This window comes from Rhinolophus ferrumequinum, chromosome 3, assembly GCF_004115265.2.
Source record: "Rhinolophus ferrumequinum isolate MPI-CBG mRhiFer1 chromosome 3, mRhiFer1_v1.p, whole genome shotgun sequence".
In the NCBI taxonomy this organism is placed as follows: domain Eukaryota; kingdom Metazoa; phylum Chordata; class Mammalia; order Chiroptera; family Rhinolophidae; genus Rhinolophus; species Rhinolophus ferrumequinum.
Window position 1 is genome coordinate 51491744 of NC_046286.1, and position 21682 is coordinate 51513425.

Consider the following 21682-nt stretch of genomic DNA (forward strand, 5'->3'; position numbering starts at 1 on the left):
CAACTTAAAGAAACCTTTGATATAAATATGAAATTAAAGAGATATTATAATTGATAGGTATAACTGATAAAAAGTTCCTTCAGTTTAGCAAGTTAAACAGTAAGTGATTTCAAAAATAGACACCTGGGCAATCCACTGATAAATAAGTATGAATAGCCAACACATAAAAGCTTACTTCACTTGTTACTGAAGAAAAGTGAATAAAGCAAAAACTTAACACTTTATAATTTTTTTGTGAAATTCAAAAGAAGCACATATACTTTAAAAGATACATTCATTTTTTTTCTAGATTCTAATAAGAGTTCTCTTCTTTTTTAAGAAAAGGCAGGAGTTCTTACATCTTCGTTAAGGATATACAGCCTTGAAACTGTTCATACTCTTTCATCTAATTTTCCCCTGTTTCTACATCAATCCTAAGGAGATAATCAATCCTAAGGAGATAATCAGAATCCAGTTATAGATTCATTGTATAAATTGCATATTGTGGTACATTTATATTAGAAAAAAAGTAAAACTAATCATTATGACCAACAGTCAATGAATGGTGAATAAATTATGATACATTTATAGTGAAAGGTTATCCTACCATTAAAAATCAAGTTTTTTGGGTTTTTTTTGGTAACTTGAGCAAATGCATACAACTTTAAGTTTGAAAAATAAAAAGCAAAAGAAAAATCTATTGATTCTCACTATTGTTTAAAAAATGGCATACACTGTTGGTATTGAAACAAGGTAGGTAAATAGTTAAGATAACTAAATAGATCTATTCAATAAAGACTAGAAAAAACACAAAATATTATTTCTGTGAGTTGTATTATAAGCTGCTTTCATTCCTCAGGTTTGTGGATTTTCAGAATTGTATACAGTAAATGTTAAGATACTACAAAGAATTGGATTGTGCTAGTATCAAATCAATATTTTCAGGTTGCAATCTGTCAAGAGCCAGGGAGCACTCTGAAACATCCTAATAGGCTCCATAGGTCCTCCGTTTACATTACACATAGTCTCTGGTCCAAAATTATAGAACATCTCAATGTCAGCGCACAGAGTGGGGAGCATTTAAGTTATAAAATGTGTAGTTATGCGACATTCTCTAGGGAGTTATGCCTTGTAAATCAATCCAAGTTTAGGTTTGTTTACAATTAGCAATTCTAAACCAAGAACATCTGCCTCAAAGTGTTTCAGAGATAAGAATTCTCCCTTTTAGAAAATATTGTAAGTTTGTTAATCTGGGAGTCAAATTATCATGTTTACAAGGACATTAGATCAGGTCACCTGCTTTCTGCCCTCCCACTCCGCAGAAGCATCTCCATCGGGAAAGATCACAGGCTAGGTGCTTTAACTCCTTCCTCTCCAACAGTACTTTTACAATAACACGTTTTTGAAAGAGAAAAAAATGGAAAGAAAAAAAAAGGAAAACATTCAAGTCAGTGTTTACTATGAATTGGAGGAAAGCAAGGACAATATCAGTGATAATAGTTCATTACGAGAATCCAGGAAATAAGTAATGCAGGCCTAAACAATGAAGTGACAATAGAAGGAAAAAGGGAGTGGGGTTTCATAAAAACTACAGTATTACAATTGACTAAATGTAGTAATTGTCTAGATGTCAAGTTAAGGGAGTAGAGAAAATAAATAATGTTTTCCAATTGGAGGCTTAGGCAGGTGTATGGATGACGTAGCTATTTGTAGAGATGGAGATGACATAGGAGTGGTGTTTGGGAGGGTGGAGGTACTTTACCAGGAGATAAAAGAATTGTGATTATATTTAAATTGTAATGGAAAACAACAACTAGAGACATCAAACTTGAAAATGTAGGAAATACCAGAGAGAATAAATGGAATAAGGTCACTTTGCTACTTACTCCAGAATTATGTGGAGGAATAAGCCTTCAATGGGAAGGACAGTTATCTTTTCTGCTGAGAGGGGCGGTATCAAGTGTGTTCTCTTTTGTTTTAGTCTCTTTTTGATGGCCTCTATTTTCTCTATTGTTTGCGAAATATGGTGCTTTGTTTTCAATATTCAACTATTCAATGAACTAAATATTCAAAAGATTATTTAATAGGAATGAAATCAGAGTAAGAAAGTTAAATGGTCCTTGAGAATGGATCATTCAGGCTGCAGAGAAAGATGCCAATGGGGCCAGATTAATTACATAATACAATGGAAGCTCTTCCCTCCATGGATGGAATATTTGTATCTTTAAGATTAAGGGTTCCTCACTCTTAGATTTTTTTACTTCTGAGTTCCCCCTTTCCACGTTTCTTCTAATATCATCTTTTGTTAAATATGTTAATCAATCAGTTCATTTCCAGATTATTCATTGGCAAGTTGATTAAACTTGCTTCTTTCCTACAATCTCTTTAGTCACACTTTTATCATATTGTCTCTGAGGCTGTTGACTTCTTTGTGGCTCATACTGTCTATTTTAGTTCTGACTGGCCTTTTCTCTTATTGTAGATTTAACTTAAAGTTTCGGAAGCTCCTTATTAACTATAGTGATGCATTTTTATTGAATCCTAGTATAGCTGCTGCTAATTAGTTTCACATGAGTTCCAAAGAGCCTTCAAAATTTGGTCTAATCCAGGAACTGTTGTCATGGCAATGTCCATCTAATACAGGGTTTACCTGTATAGATAGATATTCCTTCTTTTATTCCTGCATCCTTCCTCTTAGTATCTGTTAATATCCTTTGATATGCATGATGGTGTTTTGTTTCTGTTTTCATTTTTGTCTTTGTAACTGGAAGAGCAAGAATTTTATGCAGAGGAAAAAGTGTAGGAGAGAGCCAAGGAACATAGAGCAGTTAGTTTCCCATGGATTCACCCCCTTGCCCTGTAAACTGGACTAAAGCCCTCTACTGTTAGCAAATAGAGGACCAGAAATGAAGGGAAATATTCTGGGAGAGATATTGTGAGTGTCTTGGTATATTCAAAGCTTCTGGAGTAACAAAGTTTGATTCAAATAACCAATTTTCCATCTGCAATGTGAACCCAGAAACTCTGGCACCCAGCAGGTTAGAGATCAGGGCACAGCTGGATTTGAGGTTCTAGGCCAACATATTCAATGGCTAAGAGGAGAAGTGGAGCTGCAGCAAAAGGATTCTCAGACTAGTGGTAGCCAAAGGATGAAAAAAACAGAGTGGATGAGGACTGCTGCTGCCAGGTAGGTCTGGGGTCCACATGAAACTGCCATCATCTTTTACGGAAACCACTGAGGGACAACTTGAAGAAGAGAAGTTCACACTATCATAATGCGGTCATTAAAACTATATGACAAGGAATTTGGAATATACAATTTATAGAGAGTGGATTCTTTATTCTATTTTAAGTAAAGGTTAAAATAAATACTTACAAATCTTTAAAAAATATTAACTGATTACATTATTTGGACATACTCTGCGATATAGCTGAGAATTTATGTAATGTAGTCCCTTTTTCTACCTTTATTGTTTTTAGGCAACCTGGCTCTTTCAGGTTAATTTTTAAAGCTGACTCAACAAAGCAGCACATAAGGAATTCATCTGAAAGTGAGTGTGGCTAGCAGGAACACAGTTATCAGAGAGGCCTTGGGTCAGCAATTTCAAATGTGTCAATAATCGTTGGTATTCCTTGAATTGTTTATAAACACCCCAATAATAAAACAAAGTTAGACTCTTCTTTGTGCTGATCCATCTCTCTATACACTCCTGAGGGCAGGAGGAAAATTATCTGAAACTTGTAGTATTATGGACCCACTGTTCCCATCCACTGGTTTCCAGAATAAGAGCAGGAAGGAAGTATTGGTGAATTTAGTTTGTTCTAATGAAAAATGGCTCCAGAGTAATATGTGACATAAAAGAAATTTTCATTCCTATAATTCATAGAGTTCTTTGCAATTGTAAGCTGGAATCTCAATTCTCAACATACGTTTTTAAAGCAGCGCATGTTGGAGTCAAGCTGCTAGTGTCGACATCTTGCCTGGCCAATTACTGTGTGACATGAGACAAATAGATGCACATCAGCTTCCTCATCTGTAAATATGCATGTAATTGTGGTGTACATTTCATTTGCTCATTATGGGAACCATGCTTGGCACATGGAAAGTGATACATACTTATTTGTTAAATGAACAAAATATTTTTTTCCAAAGATTAAATGATAAAATCTATATAAAAGTTTAACCTGGTGCCTGGAATACTGCAAATACTCAATAATTATTAGCTATTTGGTCACTCAAAAAATTTTTTGTTAAGAGCAAGTATATGCCAAGCCTGAGTAGGCACTAGGGACTAAATCCTGAGGAAAAATACCCAAATGTCTACCTCGTGAGCCTAGTTACAGTCCAACAGAGGCAACAACATTAGTCAGATACTCAGACATATGGAGGTAAATTTGCTACTGTAGTAAGTGCTATGCAAAAGTAACACATGGTACTTTGAGACATATACTAGGGGTCTTTGATTTAGTGTGTGTGTGTGGGGGGAAGTATTGAAGGGTTGTTAGGAATCCCTCCATAAGCAACTGCCAGTGGAGACAAGAGCTGACAAGTGAGAAGGAGCAAACCAACAAAGAAAGGAAGGAAACTTCCAGGGGCAGGGAAAACCTGGTGCGGGAACCCCATGCAAAAGGGCCAGGCTTGGCAATGCAGGGAATGCGAAAGGGAGCTTGGCCTGCACTCAGGTTGGGGACAAAGGCAAGGTCCCCCTCATCCAGGGTGGTTTAAGCCACAGTAAGATTTTTTTCCTTTATCTTAAAACCAGTTAGAATTCATGGAAGGGCCTTAAAAAGAGAGTAATAGGTGATGTGCGGTTTGAAAAGATCACTCTACTGCAGGGATTCGTGAACTTTAGTGTATATGAGAATCACTTGGAGGACTTTCTAAACTACATTGCCTCAACCCAGAGTTTCTGATTCCAGGTGTCTGGGGTTGGGCAGGAGAATGTGCATTTCTAACAAGATCCCAGGTGATCCTGAGGCTGGGCTGCCAGTCTGGGGACCACACTTTTGAGAACCCCTGGTCTACTTCATCGTGAATGAATTGAAAGGATCAAAAGTGAGTGCCAGGTGGACCACTAAAAAAACAATGTAGCAATCTATACAAGAGATGCTAGATGTCTGACCTAGGGAAATGGAGAGAAGTCAACTAATCTAAGGAATATTTAGGAGGAAAAGTTGTCAGGATTTGGTGCTGGGTTGGGTGTGGATTTGAAGGACAGAGAAATATCAAGGAGAAGCCAATGGGTTAAAAATTGCTCTACTTTTATGTGAAAGGAAGTCTCTTCTCCAGAGTCAGGAACACATAGTAATATATCATGCAAAAATGAGAAATTGTTTTTAAAAGGCTACCTTGACTTTCATTGGCTGTCTACTGTGGACTGAAACCTGACAACAATCATAGAAAGTTCTGGTACTGACAGCCAAATTATGAAAGACTATTGGCCTCCAGGGAAGCCAGAAAGCATGTTCTGGGAAAATGCCAGAAAAGCGCCCCCTGGGCCCTGTCTGTGCTATTCCCTATAGTCAGGTGGCACATGGGCCAAGTTACACTTGGGCTCAGTGTCAGATCTGATTGTTCTAGCCTCCGCTGAAGCCTGTAAATAGAGCTTCTGATACGAATAAAGACAGCAATTAAGAACTAATGATTATGAGCAAAGAGAGAAAAGAGAAGATTAAAGATCAAACTTAAAAAAGACTGAAAAGAAAATTTCAAAGAGCGTGAACGTAGAAAGTGCTCAAGATAAAGGAGTTTGTAGTGCAGGAAAAGTGGCTATTGGCAGCTTGCACAGCAAATGCAACCAATGTTTTAGACAAAATGAAAGCAAAACAAGAGAAACATTTTTGAGCATTTTAGTGGTAATATCCCTAAAGATGAAACCGTTGCAGAAATAAGTCAGGACATTCTAGTATGTGCCAGGGTATATTCTGAAGAATATTCAGGAAAAGGACTAAAGTTTGGGTGATTAAAGCTGGCATATTTTGGTATCAGCTTCTCCACTGTTTGGAGGAAGTAAAACAGAGGCTTTCACCCCTGGAAATACGAGAGATTATATCCAAAGGTCTTTGAGAAAAGTTCACAAACACAAATTTGATAGCATTCCAGACATCAACCAGTGACTTCTTGCCAAAAACTAAATGGCATCTCTCCCAAAGGCAGGAGGCATTTGGCTGGAGATCTAATGGGAGAATTGTGGGAACTCAGAGCAGGAATGCCCAGGAGAAAAGTTCAGTGGAATGTGAGGTACCGAGGGAATCTTTGAAAGTGAAGTGATGAATATATACATTTTTTTAGTCCTTTGAGGTAGGATACAGTTAGGTACATAGTATAGAAATTATATGGCTAACATTTTTATTCTTGTAAAGGATTTTAGCATAAAAATCATAGGGAAAAGTAAAAACAAAACAAAACAATAAAAAGAAATAACCCCCCAAAATAAATAAAATCAGGCAATTTAAATTACAACGTTCAGGAGACTTTTGCAGAATCCTATGCTAATATCATGGCACTAAACACCATAATGATTATATGGGGGACACACTGGTCACTGAGCTTGCCTAAAGAGGTCACTGATAGTTCACTTAGATACCACCTACCGTCAAATACCTAAACTCTGGGTGGAGTCTATGGCTTAACATAAAGTGAAAAGATTTGTTTGTTGTTTTGAGAATGTACAGATAGTTTATTTTAATTCAGATAACTATGGACATATTTTGAAAGATTCAAGTTATATACGTCATATCCTGTAAGAAGAAAAAAAGGAGGAGGGGAGATCATCAGGTTTTCTTCTTATTATTATTTTTTGTTTAATTAGGGTTTGGGGGTTATTTGTTTCAAGAAATAAAATCAATTATAACTACTGTAAACAAAAAGGAAATTACTGCAAGTTTACAGAGTAGCTCTTGGAACTGAAGGAATACCTGAAGAACCCAGCCCAGGATCCCGAGTAGCAACTTGGACCCAAGTAGCAGAATTTAGAAAATTTTCTTCTCAGGGAATCTCTCAATGATTAATCAGCCCAAACATGTTCCCCTCCTGGCTCTTCCACTCAAGTTTCAAAGTCCCAGAGGAAGTTTGAATGACCTGGTTCCCCTGCTCAGCACTGGGTAGAAAAGGGGGAGACGGCATTCTCTGCAGTCCCAAAGAATGCACGCAGGAGAAGTGATGTAGTAACCCAGTAGGAAATTGGGGTACTATTATCAGAAGGAGGGAGAATGATTGCCAAGCAGTGAAAACCAACAACATCTGCTATTGAATCCTTTAAGTATTAGGTTGGTGCAAAAGTAATTGCAGTTTAAAAAGTTAAAAATAATTGCAAAAGCCACAACTACTTTTGCACCAACCTAATAGAATATGCTTATAGAATAACTGTTTACAAAAAGGCTGATTCCATATACCATATTTCCCCGAAAATAAGACCTAGCTGGATAATCAGCTCTAATGCATCTTTTGGAGCAAAAATTAACATAAGACTCGGTCTTATTTTACTATAATATAAGACTGGGTCTATAATATAATGTAATATAATATAATGTAATATAATATAATATAATATAATACCAGGTCTTATATTAATTTTTGCTCCAATAGACGCATTAGAGCTGCTTGTCCGGCTAGGTCTTATTTTCGGGGAAACACGGTACTATTCAAAGACCCTGCTTATATTCATTAAGTTTTTTTATAATGTATTTTATCCAAAGATTTTTAATGAATTATGTTTCATACTTAAAAGGGATTTTGTGTGTGTGTGTGTGTGTGTGTGTGTGGTTAGAAATGGTAATAAATTGCATAGAAATCAGAAGGGATCTATTATTCCAAAAGAGTTTCAGCTAAGATGAGAGCTCTGATTTTTCACTCTTTAACAAAGAACAATAACATAATTACAAACACTTTCATAGTGCATTCTGTGGTCCAGGCACTATCAGAAGCACTTTATAAATTTTATTTTATTTAACAGGGAAGAAGTTGCAGTGTAACTATATATGGCAACCTTTTCTTTTTTTTTTTTTTTTTTAACAATTTTGAACTTTAATCCACCTACCTATTTGTCAATGATTCATCTCTGGTCTTTGGGTTTGGTCTGAGTTGATCTGAGGAACCACGTGGACCCAAAGTTCTATTCAAATGGTCTATGACCTTCACACATTTTTACCAAGGATAAAAACTCTCACCTTATCAGCAATGGTTTGATTGTGCACAATAGAGAATAAGTGTACCACACAGCGATTGTCAAACACGTTCACCCAAGAACTCCTAAGGGCAAAGGGAAAATCTCTTCCAAACCCACATGTCTGCTAGAGTGAGACTGACAGGTAGGTGGCGGCTGTAATCTAGGAATAAAGTCCCCAGTGGCTTGTTAGAAGCCCAACTGTCCTGTTCCATCTTACAGTTTTAGGCAGGTATTGAACTATGTTCTGTAGTACACACTGTTTTGTTTTGTTTCAATTTAAAATAAGAATTCAAAACTCACACACACACACACACACACACACACACACACACACACACACACCTTAAAGTAGAATTACCATTCCTTAAAGAAGCCTTCTGTTCTCCTTTGCTTCAGATTTCTCTCCCTAATACCTTGATGTATATTTATGGTTTGAGAATCCCAAGCTCTCTTCTATTCTTTAATACTCAGTAGAACATTCTCAAAGTATGACTGAAGGTCATCTCTTAATGGAAAACAGGATCATATGCATACCAAGTCTTGTCAAGTAGTAAGTACTTTTGCTAAAGAGTCTGTTATTTTTGATGCTAAAGTCTTTAACTTACACTATTTTCTAGTACTTTAAACTATTAAAAATAATTGAAAAGAATTATATTATTTACTGTTGCAATTTGCTTTGAGCTATATATTTATTGCTGTCTCTAACGAGAACAATAGTCACACTAATCTGGGTGTTTTAAAAATAGGTTCTATAGATGAACAGTTCAAGATTTATTGGGTATCCAACTGAATTTTAGTTATGAGAAATAGGTGAAAAGGTTCCTGTCAAGGGAATGTCAATTTGGATTCAAGAATCAAACTTTTCTGACAGTTTATGTACAAAAGAGAAGTTCTGAGTAACTGCCCCTACTGTTTGATAATTGACTCTGACAGCAATAAAAAGTTGAGGCGAGAGGGTGTGCAGAGAGTTAACAAGAAGAACCTCAAGTAATACAAAATGTACAGGAAGCGGGGACACTGAAAGGCACACAGTGGAAGGAACATTGTTTCAGCCTAGTGACCAATTCTTCCTCATTAGGCCAAAAAAGAGTCATGGGACTAAAATGTCCTAGATAGATGCCAAGCTTGAAACTTGACAGAGAGGGAAAACTGGGAGATTGTGCTCATCTGGTGGTAGGAATATGTGTATGTCAATTTTGACGGTAGTTATTCCATAAAAGGATATATGTTAAATGCACAGAGAAAGTAACTAAGTATATATTAATTAATTCACAATTGGTTCATTTTTGTTTAGTTACCAAGCATTTTTACCTTGAACATAATTGGGAGTCAACAATCCACCCATTTATCCGTGCAACATATACAGTATTTATTAAGCACCTACTATATTTTGGTGATGAGGATACAGCAGTGAAGAAACAAAGCCCTTCACGGAGCCTACATTCTGCCATCTCCAAGATGACTGCATTACGTGGCTGCAACCTCAGGAATCAGTGAACATGAAATATAGTTGTCAAGTGCTCAGACTCTGGAGCCAGATGGCCTGTTTGAAAGCGTGCTCTGTAACTTACTAACTATGTGATCTTGGGCAAGATACTTAACCATTTTGGGCTCCAGATTCTTCATCAATAAAGCAGGAATATAATAAGGTAATATATGTGCTTACTATATATGTACATACATTATATATGTTAATATAAAGTACTCAGGTCAATGTTTGGCACTAATAAGCACCACATAAGTGTTAAATATTTTTCTTGTTAAGGAAAATTGATCTAAGTTTAACTCACGGATAAATAGTCCATTATTATAAAGAAAAGGGTACAGACCAGGAAAATCAAGACAATAGAACTTGAGGTACCAAATGCACCTCGACAAATTATTGATGTTTGTATTATTTGTTTAAAGAAGATTGTAGAAGGTAAGAGAGAGCATAACTTAATGGGTAAGCTAGTCACTTATATCTCTGGCCCTCAATTTCCTCATCTGTAAAGAAGAGGTGATAAAAGATTTCCGTGATAATGGCTCCAGGAGAATTAAAAGAAATGATGTGTACAAAGTGTTTGGCACAAGGCCTACGAGTTCTGACAATTAAGTTCGCGAACTTGCCACCATGCGCTTACATTGGCAGCACTGGACAAACAGCTCAGTAAGGTTTCATAACCTTGGTATATCAGTGTCTCACAGCTGTGCTCCTGTCGATGTGTGGCAGTGTCTTGCTGAGTGGCGTTCATTGTTGTTGTGTGTTTTTGTGTGCCATTGCGAGAATCTCTGAATTAGAGCAATGAACAAACACTAAATTTCTTGTTAAACTTGGCAAGAGTGGAAGTGAAATCAGGAACATGTTAGTCCAAGTTTTTGGGGACACTGCCATGAAGAAAATAGCAGTGTACACATGGATTAAACATTTTTCTGAGGGGAGAGAACACATTACTGATGAAGAGAGGTCAGAGCAGCCAGTAACGAGCAGAACTGATGAAAATATTGCAAAAGCTCGTCAAATTCTGTGTCAGAATCATCAGCTGACTATGAGAAGCATAGCAGACCAAGTAGGTATCAATAGAGAAATAGAAAAATCTTAACTGAAAATCTTGGCATGAGGAAGGTTGTGCAAAAAATGGTCCCAAAAGACCTCACTGATGAACAAAAGCAAAGGAGATTCGAAGTTTGCCAAGACCTTTTATAGTGGCAAGATGATGTTTTGGGCCATGTTATCACTGGTGATGAAACATGGGTGTACCAATACAACCCTGAAACAAAGCGTCAAAGTGCACAATGGAAGTCAGCCAATTCTCCACAACCAAAAAAGTTCTGTCAGTCCAAATCAAGAGTCAAAACGATGTTGCTAACTTTTTTTTATATCAGAGGGATTATCCATTATGAATTTGTACCAACTGGACAAACAGCTAACTAAATTTACTATTTGGAAGTGCTGAAAAGGCTGTGTGAAAAAGATGACCTAAACTTTTCACTAAAAATTCATGGCTCTTGCATCACGACAATGCACCAGCTCACATGACACTGTCTGGGAGGGAGTTTTTAGCCAGTAAACAAATAACTGTATTGGAACACCCTCCCTATTCACCTGACCTGGCGGCCCCCAATGACATCATTCTTTACCCGAAGATAAAGGAAATATTGAAAGGAAGACATTTTGATGACCTTCAGGACATCAAGTGTAATATGACAACAGCTCTGATGGCCATTCCAGAAAAAGAGTTCCAAAATTGCTTTGAAGTGTGGACTAGGCGCTGGCGATGGTGCATAGCTTCCCAAGGGGAGTACTTCGAAGGTGACCCTAGTGATATATATTCAGCAATGAGGTATGTAGCACTTTTTCTAGGATGAGTTCTCAAACTTAATTGTCAGACATCATAATTGAGAGTGAGCATTTGTTAACTGGTAGCTATTAAAGTTGTAACCTGATTATACTGAATTAACATAAATTATTTAGAATGTTTTTGCCATTGCATTTCAACTCAAAAGGAGATAGTGAAACTTTCAATGACAACACTCCTGGAAACAATTAAACATAGCTCTCAAAGGGAAAAAGCAAACAAACCAACACTGCAGTGCTTAGTCAATTTATATATAATAAAGGTTAATATTACTCCATTAAAAAACAAAATCCTTCCAGTAAGTTTTCTCAGTCTGTAGATCCCAGGGTCCAGAAAGAACTGAGGTTATCTGACTAGTTAAATGTGTGAAGTAGGATCGAATGTAATTAAACTTGCATAAACCTACTCTTGAATTGCATCATGATGTATTTTCAACATTCTTTATTGCTGCAATTTTATATCTTTGCATCTGTGTTCATAAGTGAAACACAATTTTTTTTTAACTTTTCAAATCTACTTAAAAAAATCTTCTTTTGGTAACAAAATAATAATTGGCTTCATATAATGAGTTAAGCTCTTTTACTTATTTTTGTTTTCTAGAATGATATTTTTAAGTGACAGTAGTGTTCTGTATTTACTGAATTGTTGATGTTACTCCTGCAAACTAATCTAGGTCTAGTGTTTGTTTTTAGTTATCATTTATGAATACAATTTCTTTAACTGCTATTTGTATAATCACAGTTTCTGATACAAATTTGGCATTTTTCTATTTGTGCAGAAATACCATAATTTATTTCATCACTTTTTCAAATTTATTTCTGTAAAATTACTCAAAAGTAATTTCTAGCTTTTTCTATGTTTAATCAATATATATTTACTCTTTTTTGATATTTAATTTGAATTTATTTTCTTAATTTTCTTTGCCTGAGGTTTATCTTAGTATTTTTTTCCAGTATTATCAAATTATAATTGACATACAACACTGTGTTATTTACGGTGTACCATATAATAATTTGATATGTGTATTAGGAAATGGTTACCACAATAATTTTAGATAAACATCCATCACCTCACATAGTTATATATGACATTAATCATCTCAAATTTCTGCTGTCTATATCAATGATTTCTAACTATACCTTAATTCCTTACTTCTTATTTCTTTAGTTTAGTACCATTGTCTGTTGTCCAACTTCTTGTGTTGACCAGTTTGTTAATTAATTTCCCCCAAACTACAAACCTCTAAATTTCCTTCTAAGTACCATTCAACCACATACGACAAAATTGACATGCAGTACCATCAATGTCATTTAGTTCTAAATAGTTGAGATTTCCATCATATTCCTTCTTCATTTTCTTTGTAGCTCAGTGGTTAATTAATACTTCCTGGACATATACAGTATGTACTTTTTTGTTTTCCTTTTGTTATTGATTGTACAGGAGTGAAACTAACTTTGACAGTAAGCCTTAGTCTTTAATTCTAATAATTCTGCTCTAGGAGTATGTTCAGAATACAATGTCCAGAATCTTTGGACTCACAAAATCAAGCTTTACTACATAGAGAATCTCATATATTTTACAAAAAACTACATAACATAAAAATGATTTTTTTAAATACTCACATAAATTTAGGTAATAAAATGTTGGACAATTTTTCCCTTTTTCTAGAAGGAAACATCTAATATTTCCAAACTAGTTTTGATCAACATTTTAAAACACTTTAATGAATCAGAAATTAATAGCGCATATTATTTTGGTAAGAATAATGAGTGACAGAGGATCAGGAAGATTTTGATTGAGGCAGTTTTGCGAACATATTACTTATTTTATCTTTGTGTTGGTACTTATAAGGAGGTATAAATGTCATACTTGTATTTTTGTAGATACTTATATTATTATTATTAATTTTTACTTAAAGTTTATTGGGGGGAATGGTTAGTAGAGTTACATAGGTTTCAGGTGTACAATTCTGTAATACATCATCTATATCTTACACTGTGTGTTCACCACCCAGAGTCAGTTCTCCTTCCATCACCATATATTTGATCCCGTTTACTCTAATCTACCACCCCTCCCCCCCCTTACCCTCTGGTAACCACTAAACTATTGTCTGTGTCTATGAGTTTTTGTTACTTTATTTGTTTGACTTGTTCTTTTGTTGCTTTCAGCTTTCTATACCACATATCAGTGAAAACATATGGTTCTCAACTTTTTCTGTCTGACTTATTACACTTAGCATAATAATCTCAAGGTCCATCCATGTTGTTGCAAATGACATTATTTCCTCTTTTCTTATGGCAGAGTAGTATTCCAGTGTGTAGATATACCACATCTTCTTTATCCAGTCATCTATCAAAAGACATTTTGGTTGTTTCCCTGTCTTGGGCACTATAAATAAAGCTGCAGTGAACATCGGAGCACATATATCTTTACGGATAAATGTTTTCAGATTTTTTTGGTAGATGCCGAGGAGAGGGATTGCTGGGTCATATGGTAATTCTATTGTTAATTTTTTGAGGAACCTCCACACTGCCTTACACAGTGGCTGCGCCAGTCTGTGGAACCACAGAAGACCTCGAATAACCAAAGCAATACTAAGAAAAAAGAATAACGCTGGAGGTATCACATTCCCTGACTTCAGCTTATATTACAGAGCAGCAATAATCAAAACAATATGGTATTGGTAGCCAGAGCAATGGAATAGAATTGAAAACCCAGAAATAAACCCACATAAATATGGACAATTTTTGACAAAGGAGCCAAAAACATATAATGGAGAAAAGACAGTCTCTTCAATAAATGGTGCTGGGAGAATTGGAAAGCCACGTGTAAAAGAATGAAACTAGACTGCTATCTGTCACCGTGTACCAAAATTAACTCAAAATGGATCAAAGACCTAGACATAAGACCTGAAACAATAAACTACATAGAAGAAAACATAGGTGCTAAACTTATGGACCTTGAGTTAAAAGACAATTTTATGAATTTGAGCTCAAAGGCAAGGAAACTAAAAGTTAAATAAATAAATGGGAATATATCAAACTAAAAAGCTTCTGAGCTGCAAAAGAAACTATCAACAAAACAGAGTCAATGAAATGAAGTGGGTAAGACTTTTGCAAACAACATCTCTGATAAGGAGCTAATATCCAAAATATGTAAGGAACTTATACAACTCAACAACAACAAAATCAAACAATCCAATTAAAAAATGAGCAGAGGATCTCACTAGACACTGTCCAATGAGGACATACAGATGGCCAATAGACATATGAAAAGATGCTCAACATCCTTAAATCATAAGAGAAATGCAAATAAAAACCACAATGAGATATCATCTCATACCAGTTAGAATGGCTATCATCAACTAGACAAATAATAACAAGTTCTAGAGATGCTGTGGAGAAAAAGTAACCCTCATACACTGTTGGTGGGAATGCAGATAGGTGCAGCCGCTATGGAAGGCAGTGTGGAGGTTCCTCAAAAAATTAAGAATAGAATTACCACATGACCCAGCAATCCCTCACCTGGATATCTATCCAAGAAATCTGAAAATATTTATCCATAAAGATATATGTGCTGCGATATTCATTGCAGCTTTATTTACAGTGGCCAAGACATGGAAACAACCAAGGTGTCCTTCGACAGATGAATGGATAAAGAATATGTGATATATATACACAATGGAATACTATTCTGCCATAAGGAAAGATAGTGCCATTTGCAACAACTGGATGGAACTGAAGATACTTATATATAAAAATTAAATACTTATATAAAATACTTATATAAAAAATTAAAAAGCCTAGACTGATCCTTTTTAGCTGCACTCTGTAAGGGTGAAATTTGGTAAATCAATTACATAATTAGACTAGTTTGCAGTTTACTGCACTGCAAAGTTCGCTATCTAGCCACCTGTAATTAGACTTAAGTTTTTTTTTCAGTTTGATCCATCCTGATATTCATCTGTTTTTTTCCTTGTCTCTCTCCTCACTGATTAACTAAAGAACTCTGTTCCCTTTGTCAAGGCTACCCATACCTCATTAATTAACAATATCCTAACCAGAAAAGAGCAATTTCTTAATCCTGAGGCACGTGGACTCTGTAATGCAATTTACAACTCCCTTGCAATATTTAGTGGTGATGTGTAGTCCCAGGCCTTGATGGACGAGGCCAAGTCCAGAGTCCAGAGATAACATCAGCTTCAAACAGACCAAACCCCACGAAAGGATGTCAGCCCCAAGACCTGCCGGGCTGACTGCCCCTTTCCTCTTATGAAAGATATAGCTAACCTGAAGTTAGGTGCAGCTGTGTATCAGACTCTACCCAGGCAAAGGAGTTTGTCAGTATTTCTCTCTTCCTAACTTAGGGTCGTGTGAATGCTTTCACCTTCTATGAAAGACCAGGATTTAATTCCACGCCACGACACACTCTACTAAGATTCACAAGATCAATATTTTTCTCTATGAAATATAATTCAAATAGCACATAAGTGAGGATTTTGTTCTAATTCCGATAGAACATTTGCTTATCACATCCTAGTATGTATTGAGTATGCTAACAGATTATTAAATGTAAACAAAGAAAATTATAAGAAAAAATAAAAATTAAAAAATAAAATAATGAGGAGTTTTAATTTATCACCTTGTTTTATCGATCTCTTACTAAAAAACAAAACAAAACCAGATCTCTCATCAAGAGTTGCTGTGTTTTACAAGAATACAATCCTGATGTATTTTTAAAAGTGAAGACGATCTTATAACAAACATCAAAAACATAACTTTTCTTTTAAAAAAATTTTGCTTTTTCATTGACTTTCATCTGAACTGCAAAATTACATTACAATGTCAAACAGTCTACTAGTAAATAAGTGATTATGTCTACTGGGAAATGTTCACAATTCTGATATGATTTCAAAATACTAAAACTTTCAGTCATAGCATTGGTGATGACAGTCTTTGTTGTGCAGTTTTCCACAAGCAAAAAAAAAACATAACAAATAAGGATGGCATTTTAAAAAAACAACAACAAAAAAAACAACTGTAACTCAGCTGAAGATATGCCGTACATGTACAGCAAATTTCGACTCAGTTGTATCTTTTAGGGTTAACTTCCTCTGAAAAGCAATTTCTTAGCTAAAGCAAAAGCTCTGTTTCTTTCAATGGTTTGATATCATTGAAAAGGAAAATTGAGTTGATTTTGTGATCAGTTGTATTTTAGGATGTACTACCTGTTTATCTCAAATTACATTTATGGTTAATTCTTCATCCCTCTATCTTTCTCTTTCTGTATCACAGAAAAAATTATGACATCAGCATCCAAAGGAATTCTCCGCCCATTTTTAATTGTCTGCATTATCCTGGGCTGCTTCATGGCATGTCTTCTCATTTACATCAAGCCTACCAACAGCTGGATCTTCAGTCCAATGGAGTCAACCAGCTCAATGCTAAAAATGAAAAATTTCTTCACCACCAAAACTGATTATTTTAATGAAACTACTATTCTGATTTGGGTGTGGCCATTCGGGCAGACCTTTGACCTTACCTCCTGCCAAGCAATGTTCAACATCCAAGGATGCCATCTCACAACAGACCGATCTCTGTACAACAAATCTCACGCCGTTCTGATCCATCACCGAGACATCAGTTGGGATCTGACTAATTTACCTCAGCAGGCTAGGCCACCCTTTCAGAAATGGATTTGGATGAATTTGGAATCACCAACTCACACTCCCCAAAAGGATGGCATTGAGCACCTGTTCAACCTGACTCTGACTTATCGCCGTGACTCAGATATCCAAGTGCCTTATGGCTTCTTGACGGTGAGCACAAATCCCTTTGTGTTTGAAGTGCCAAGCAAAGAGAAGTTAGTGTGCTGGGTTGTAAGTAACTGGAACCCTGAGCATGCCAGGGTTAAGTATTACAATGAGCTAAGCAAAAGCATTGAAATTCATACCTATGGGCAAGCATTTGGAGAGTATGTGAATGATAAAAATTTGATTCCTACCATATCTACTTGCAAATTTTATCTTTCCTTTGAAAACTCAATCCACAAAGATTACATCACAGAAAAGCTCTACAATGCTTTTCTGGCTGGCTCTGTACCTGTTGTTCTGGGGCCATCTAGAGAAAACTATGAAAATTATATTCCAGCAGATTCATTCATTCATGTTGAAGATTATAACTCTCCCAGTGAGCTAGCAAAGTATCTGAAGGAAGTTGACAAAAACAATAAGTTATACCTTAGTTACTTTAACTGGAGGAAAGATTTCACAGTAAATCTTCCACGATTTTGGGAATCACATGCATGCTTGGCTTGTGATCATGTGAAAAGGCATCAAGAATATAAATCCGTTGGTAATTTAGAGAAATGGTTTTGGAATTAGAGTTTACCATCATTTGCACACTTGGCAAATTATTTTGATGAGATATCATCCAAAATTTAAGGATGAGAAGAGAGACAACATTCTGCTTTTGTGTTACAATTTTTATCACACTCTCGGGTAACGTACATAATTTGATGGAGATTTTTAAGAGTTCAGCATTAGTGATCACTCCATTTGGTTTTGAATTATTCTGAATATACCTAATATGTGCACTGAAAAATAATTTATTCTTCACTATCATTTGTAAACCTTGTTTTTTCACATTTTTGAAGTTGTCTGTAATGTAAGTTTGTGATACGATTGTTGTTTCTACATTGATCATCTGTTTAATCTATTTGGGAAATAAAGATGCACATCTAAAAATAAGAAATATTTTCACTAAATATAATCTCTAGTTCCCAGTTTGCATAATGTAACAACTGGAAAGCATTTGTAATTGAATTCTAACCTCTTTGACTTCGAAGTTGAAAACAGTATGTAACTTTCTATTTGATCTGTTTTTTTACCTTTTTACCACATTTGTGAAGGCAGAATTATTCATGTAGTGAATAAGAGAGATAGTGAAGCAGAACTGTTCTATTCGGGAAGCTGTTAGACTTCTCGTTTATTTTCATTAAGCTGACTTGCAAATGCGACCACTTGTTCTCATGATCTTAAGTTAAAATTTTTAAGTATTTTTAAATATCCAGTTTGTTGGGTTTTTCAGTACCTAGGAAATAATCTTAATAACACTTAAGAAAATCTAAGACTGTTACCTTTTTGATCTGATAACACTTATTATTATAATAAAACATAATTTTCTCATATAACAAAGGAAAGGACATGTATAGATATAAATCATATTTATAAATGGCACACTGATGTGCAGTTTTTAATAACATCAATTTAAAATATGTTTTTCTCTAGCCCCAATAGTTAAAAGTTTCATTTTACCATATGGTCGAATAAATAGACATGATATTTGAAAAGGTTTGTCCTATCATTTAAAAGAACCTAACTAAAATTATCATCAAGGTGTTAAATATAAGATATGAAGCATAATAGTGAGAATTTATAAGATTTCAACACATATTTGTTGAATGAATAAATGAATGACATTTAACATCATGGGAAAGATTTTGTTTGTTTCAATGAAGTGACAGTTCTAGCCTAGCAATACTCACTGGAAGTGATGTTTTAGGTTCCGCTTTAGTAATTATTTATATCATAGCACATATGATCATGGCCCTCAGGGCTTTACAGAACAAAAATATGCTTGTCATTACATTCAGTTTTTGGATAATTCATCCCTGAACTTGTAGTTGCTATACAGCATTTCTCCTCCATAAGGTTAAGGGCTGGATATAAGCAGAGAACAGTAGGCAAGAAAAGACGGGATGCTAAGGACTCTTCAAGGAAAGCATGCCCACAGAACTACCTGTAATGTGTGTATTCCATCCAGGCCAAAAACCCATTAAAAGAATTGGGATGCTCTGATGAGATCGGTTTAGGTCTACTTGTGACTTATGCTAATAGCTCTATTATTACATGTTAACGTCAGCAAAACTTAACTTACAATCATCTACATCAAATAAGAGAGAGAGAGGCAAATTTCAATTCAGTGAGAAAGTGATATGTCCAACAATCCAGACTGCCCTGTGAGGGAATGAACTCTCTCAAGCACTAGGATTTGAAGACAGGAAGATTTGTGCATTGGATGGAGGATCATTTCTTTACCGGGGATTGAACAGCTGTGCTGTGTAGGACAGTGGCTTAGCCCGAGATACAGATGAACAAGCTACTCTCACTGCTTTGAAGAAGCATGCAATTAAGTGGAGAGAAACAGAAAAACTTCCTTTGAGTCCATGTTTATGCACATACTACTGTCAGTGGAGTTGACGTGAATCACAGCTGATGCGATGAGAATAAGATAGCAAATTTCTCCAAACATTTCTGAACTGCCACCTTTGTGTATTCATTTGATCGAGTGCAGATTCCCTCTATATCATCTTCTAACCACATAGACTCAAGAAAGAGTATGTCTGTGTGGATGCCTTCCTAAACAAGGAAAGGTCTCTACCCACATTTATTTTGTCATGTTAAAATAGTCATATTCATATATTTATATTTACTTTGTTATCTTTTTGGCCTATCAGAGGTTGCATTGCTAACAAGTTTAGAAAGTACCTCTTCTCTTCAAAAGCAGAAAAGCACTCCATGTCATGACAACCTGCTTTTGCTATAGTGGGTTCAGAGAACTGAGAGGCCGAGGGCATTGCCGCCATTGTCTACTATGAATCTGGGTTCTTTCTTTGCCTGTGACTGTAATCACGTGCTGATAAAATGATCCAAGCCAAGGCAATTATACTGAGAGACTAACTGGCACATCTGTACATTGAAAACCCATTACCAAGTCCCAGAATACGTTTTCTGAATTTGAGGTGCCAGAATAAATGAGTCAACTGAACTTTCATTCTGGATCCATTGGTCTGTGACTTTTTGGGCTGAAAGGAATTATAACAATGTTTACACAACAATCCTTCATTCTACTTATGAGTTAACTAGATCCGGAGATAATATTTATTCAAGAAATATGTTCACTCTCACACACACACACACACACAGCTAGTGACATAGCCAAGGTTAGAAGTTAAGGGCCTATATCTCTTAATCTTCTGCTCTTTTTCATAATATTTTCACTTATCATAAAAGTATGCCACAATTCCTACAAATGTGAATGCCTTATTGCTATTATTAGGACCTATAGAATGATGCACTCTATGGGGAAGCACTTTGCCTTTTGATATACAGTCAAAACAGAAACTTATTAGCATTCTTTCTGGTTTAAATATCGTTGGAGTTGAACTTTAGTGGAAGGAAATGGGATTTCACAACATTTTAATTGAAATGCAACCCTCAAAATGGTGTATGGTTCTCAGCCACTCTTCTAATAAATTCTGTGATTGCAATTCTTTTTAAGGATATCTCACAGTGAATGATATTGATTTGACAAAATTAACTTGCTGGTTATAAAAACAAGTATGCCAAGAGATAAATTATAGACATAAAAAGAGAATGGACCACTTAAAAAGTTTTATTTTCAAAATATCAAAAATCAATTACCGTCAGTGTTCTGATGATTTAAATGTTAATTATTGTGGGCCTGACTAGCAAGAATATATAAATATTACTTATTATAGGCCTTATTAGTAAGAATATATACTGAATTTTCCATACCCAGCAGTATTACACCATGAAAAAAAAAGACATGACAGTCATATTTTATGACAACCATAAATTTTACAATATGAAGTAGAAACTAAAAAATTATCTTAGTGGGAAACGAATATCAGCTTAAAACGTTTATATTTACTACGTAAGTCCTGGTAATCCTAGAATGTGCAAAACTGTTTTCTGTTGTGAAAGCTTAGAAAGCTCAGAGCATTTGAGGTATAAAGTGGTAGAATATTTAGGAATTATTTGCTGAGCCTTTAAATTCTTGCCTCCAATTGAAGGTTAAATATGGAAAGAATAGAAAATTATTGAAATCATTTTGCTTGCCTATTTTCAAACTAGATTCCATGAGTTTTAAGGTATTAACCTAGAAAATGTCCTTGCACGAATTAATATTACCAAAGCAAGATTTACTGTGTTTCCCCGAAAATAAGACCTAGCCAGACAATCAGCTCTAATGCATCTTTTGGTGCAAAAATTAATATAAGACCCGGTATTATATTATATTGTATTGTATTTTATTTTATTATATTACATTACATTACATTATATCTAGTTTTATATTATAGTAAAATAAGACCTGGTCTTATATTAATTTTTGC

General features: G+C 35.3%; 1 protein-coding gene and 1 long non-coding RNA gene across 6 annotated transcripts in view; one reads left to right on the forward strand and one right to left on the reverse strand.

Moving 5' to 3' along the window:
• The window catches only part of FUT9 (fucosyltransferase 9), a 165415-nt gene extending 143899 nt beyond the window's left edge, over window positions 1-21516 (forward strand). For 2 of the 3 annotated variants that reach the window (XM_033102815.1, XM_033102816.1), the window contains exons 4-5: window positions 9442-9796; window positions 16780-21516. In XM_033102815.1, coding sequence (XP_032958706.1) covers window positions 16788-17867 — 1080 coding nt within the window. In that variant the 5' untranslated portion in view covers window positions 9442-9796; window positions 16780-16787 and the 3' untranslated portion in view covers window positions 17868-21516. The remainder of the gene's footprint in view (window positions 1-9441; window positions 9797-16779) is intronic. The other variant, XM_033102817.1, reaches the window with a different exon arrangement.
• Window positions 1-21682, reverse strand: part of LOC117020376 (uncharacterized) — a 282171-nt gene that overhangs the window by 125666 nt on the left and 134823 nt on the right. For 2 of the 3 annotated variants that reach the window (XR_004422681.1, XR_004422680.1), the window contains exon 1: window positions 1276-1312. The exons of the other annotated variant lie outside the window; for it this stretch is intronic. This is a non-coding gene — a long non-coding RNA (uncharacterized LOC117020376). Of the gene's footprint in view, window positions 1-1275; window positions 1313-21682 lie in introns of those variants that run through there. 3 annotated transcript variants of the gene reach the window in all.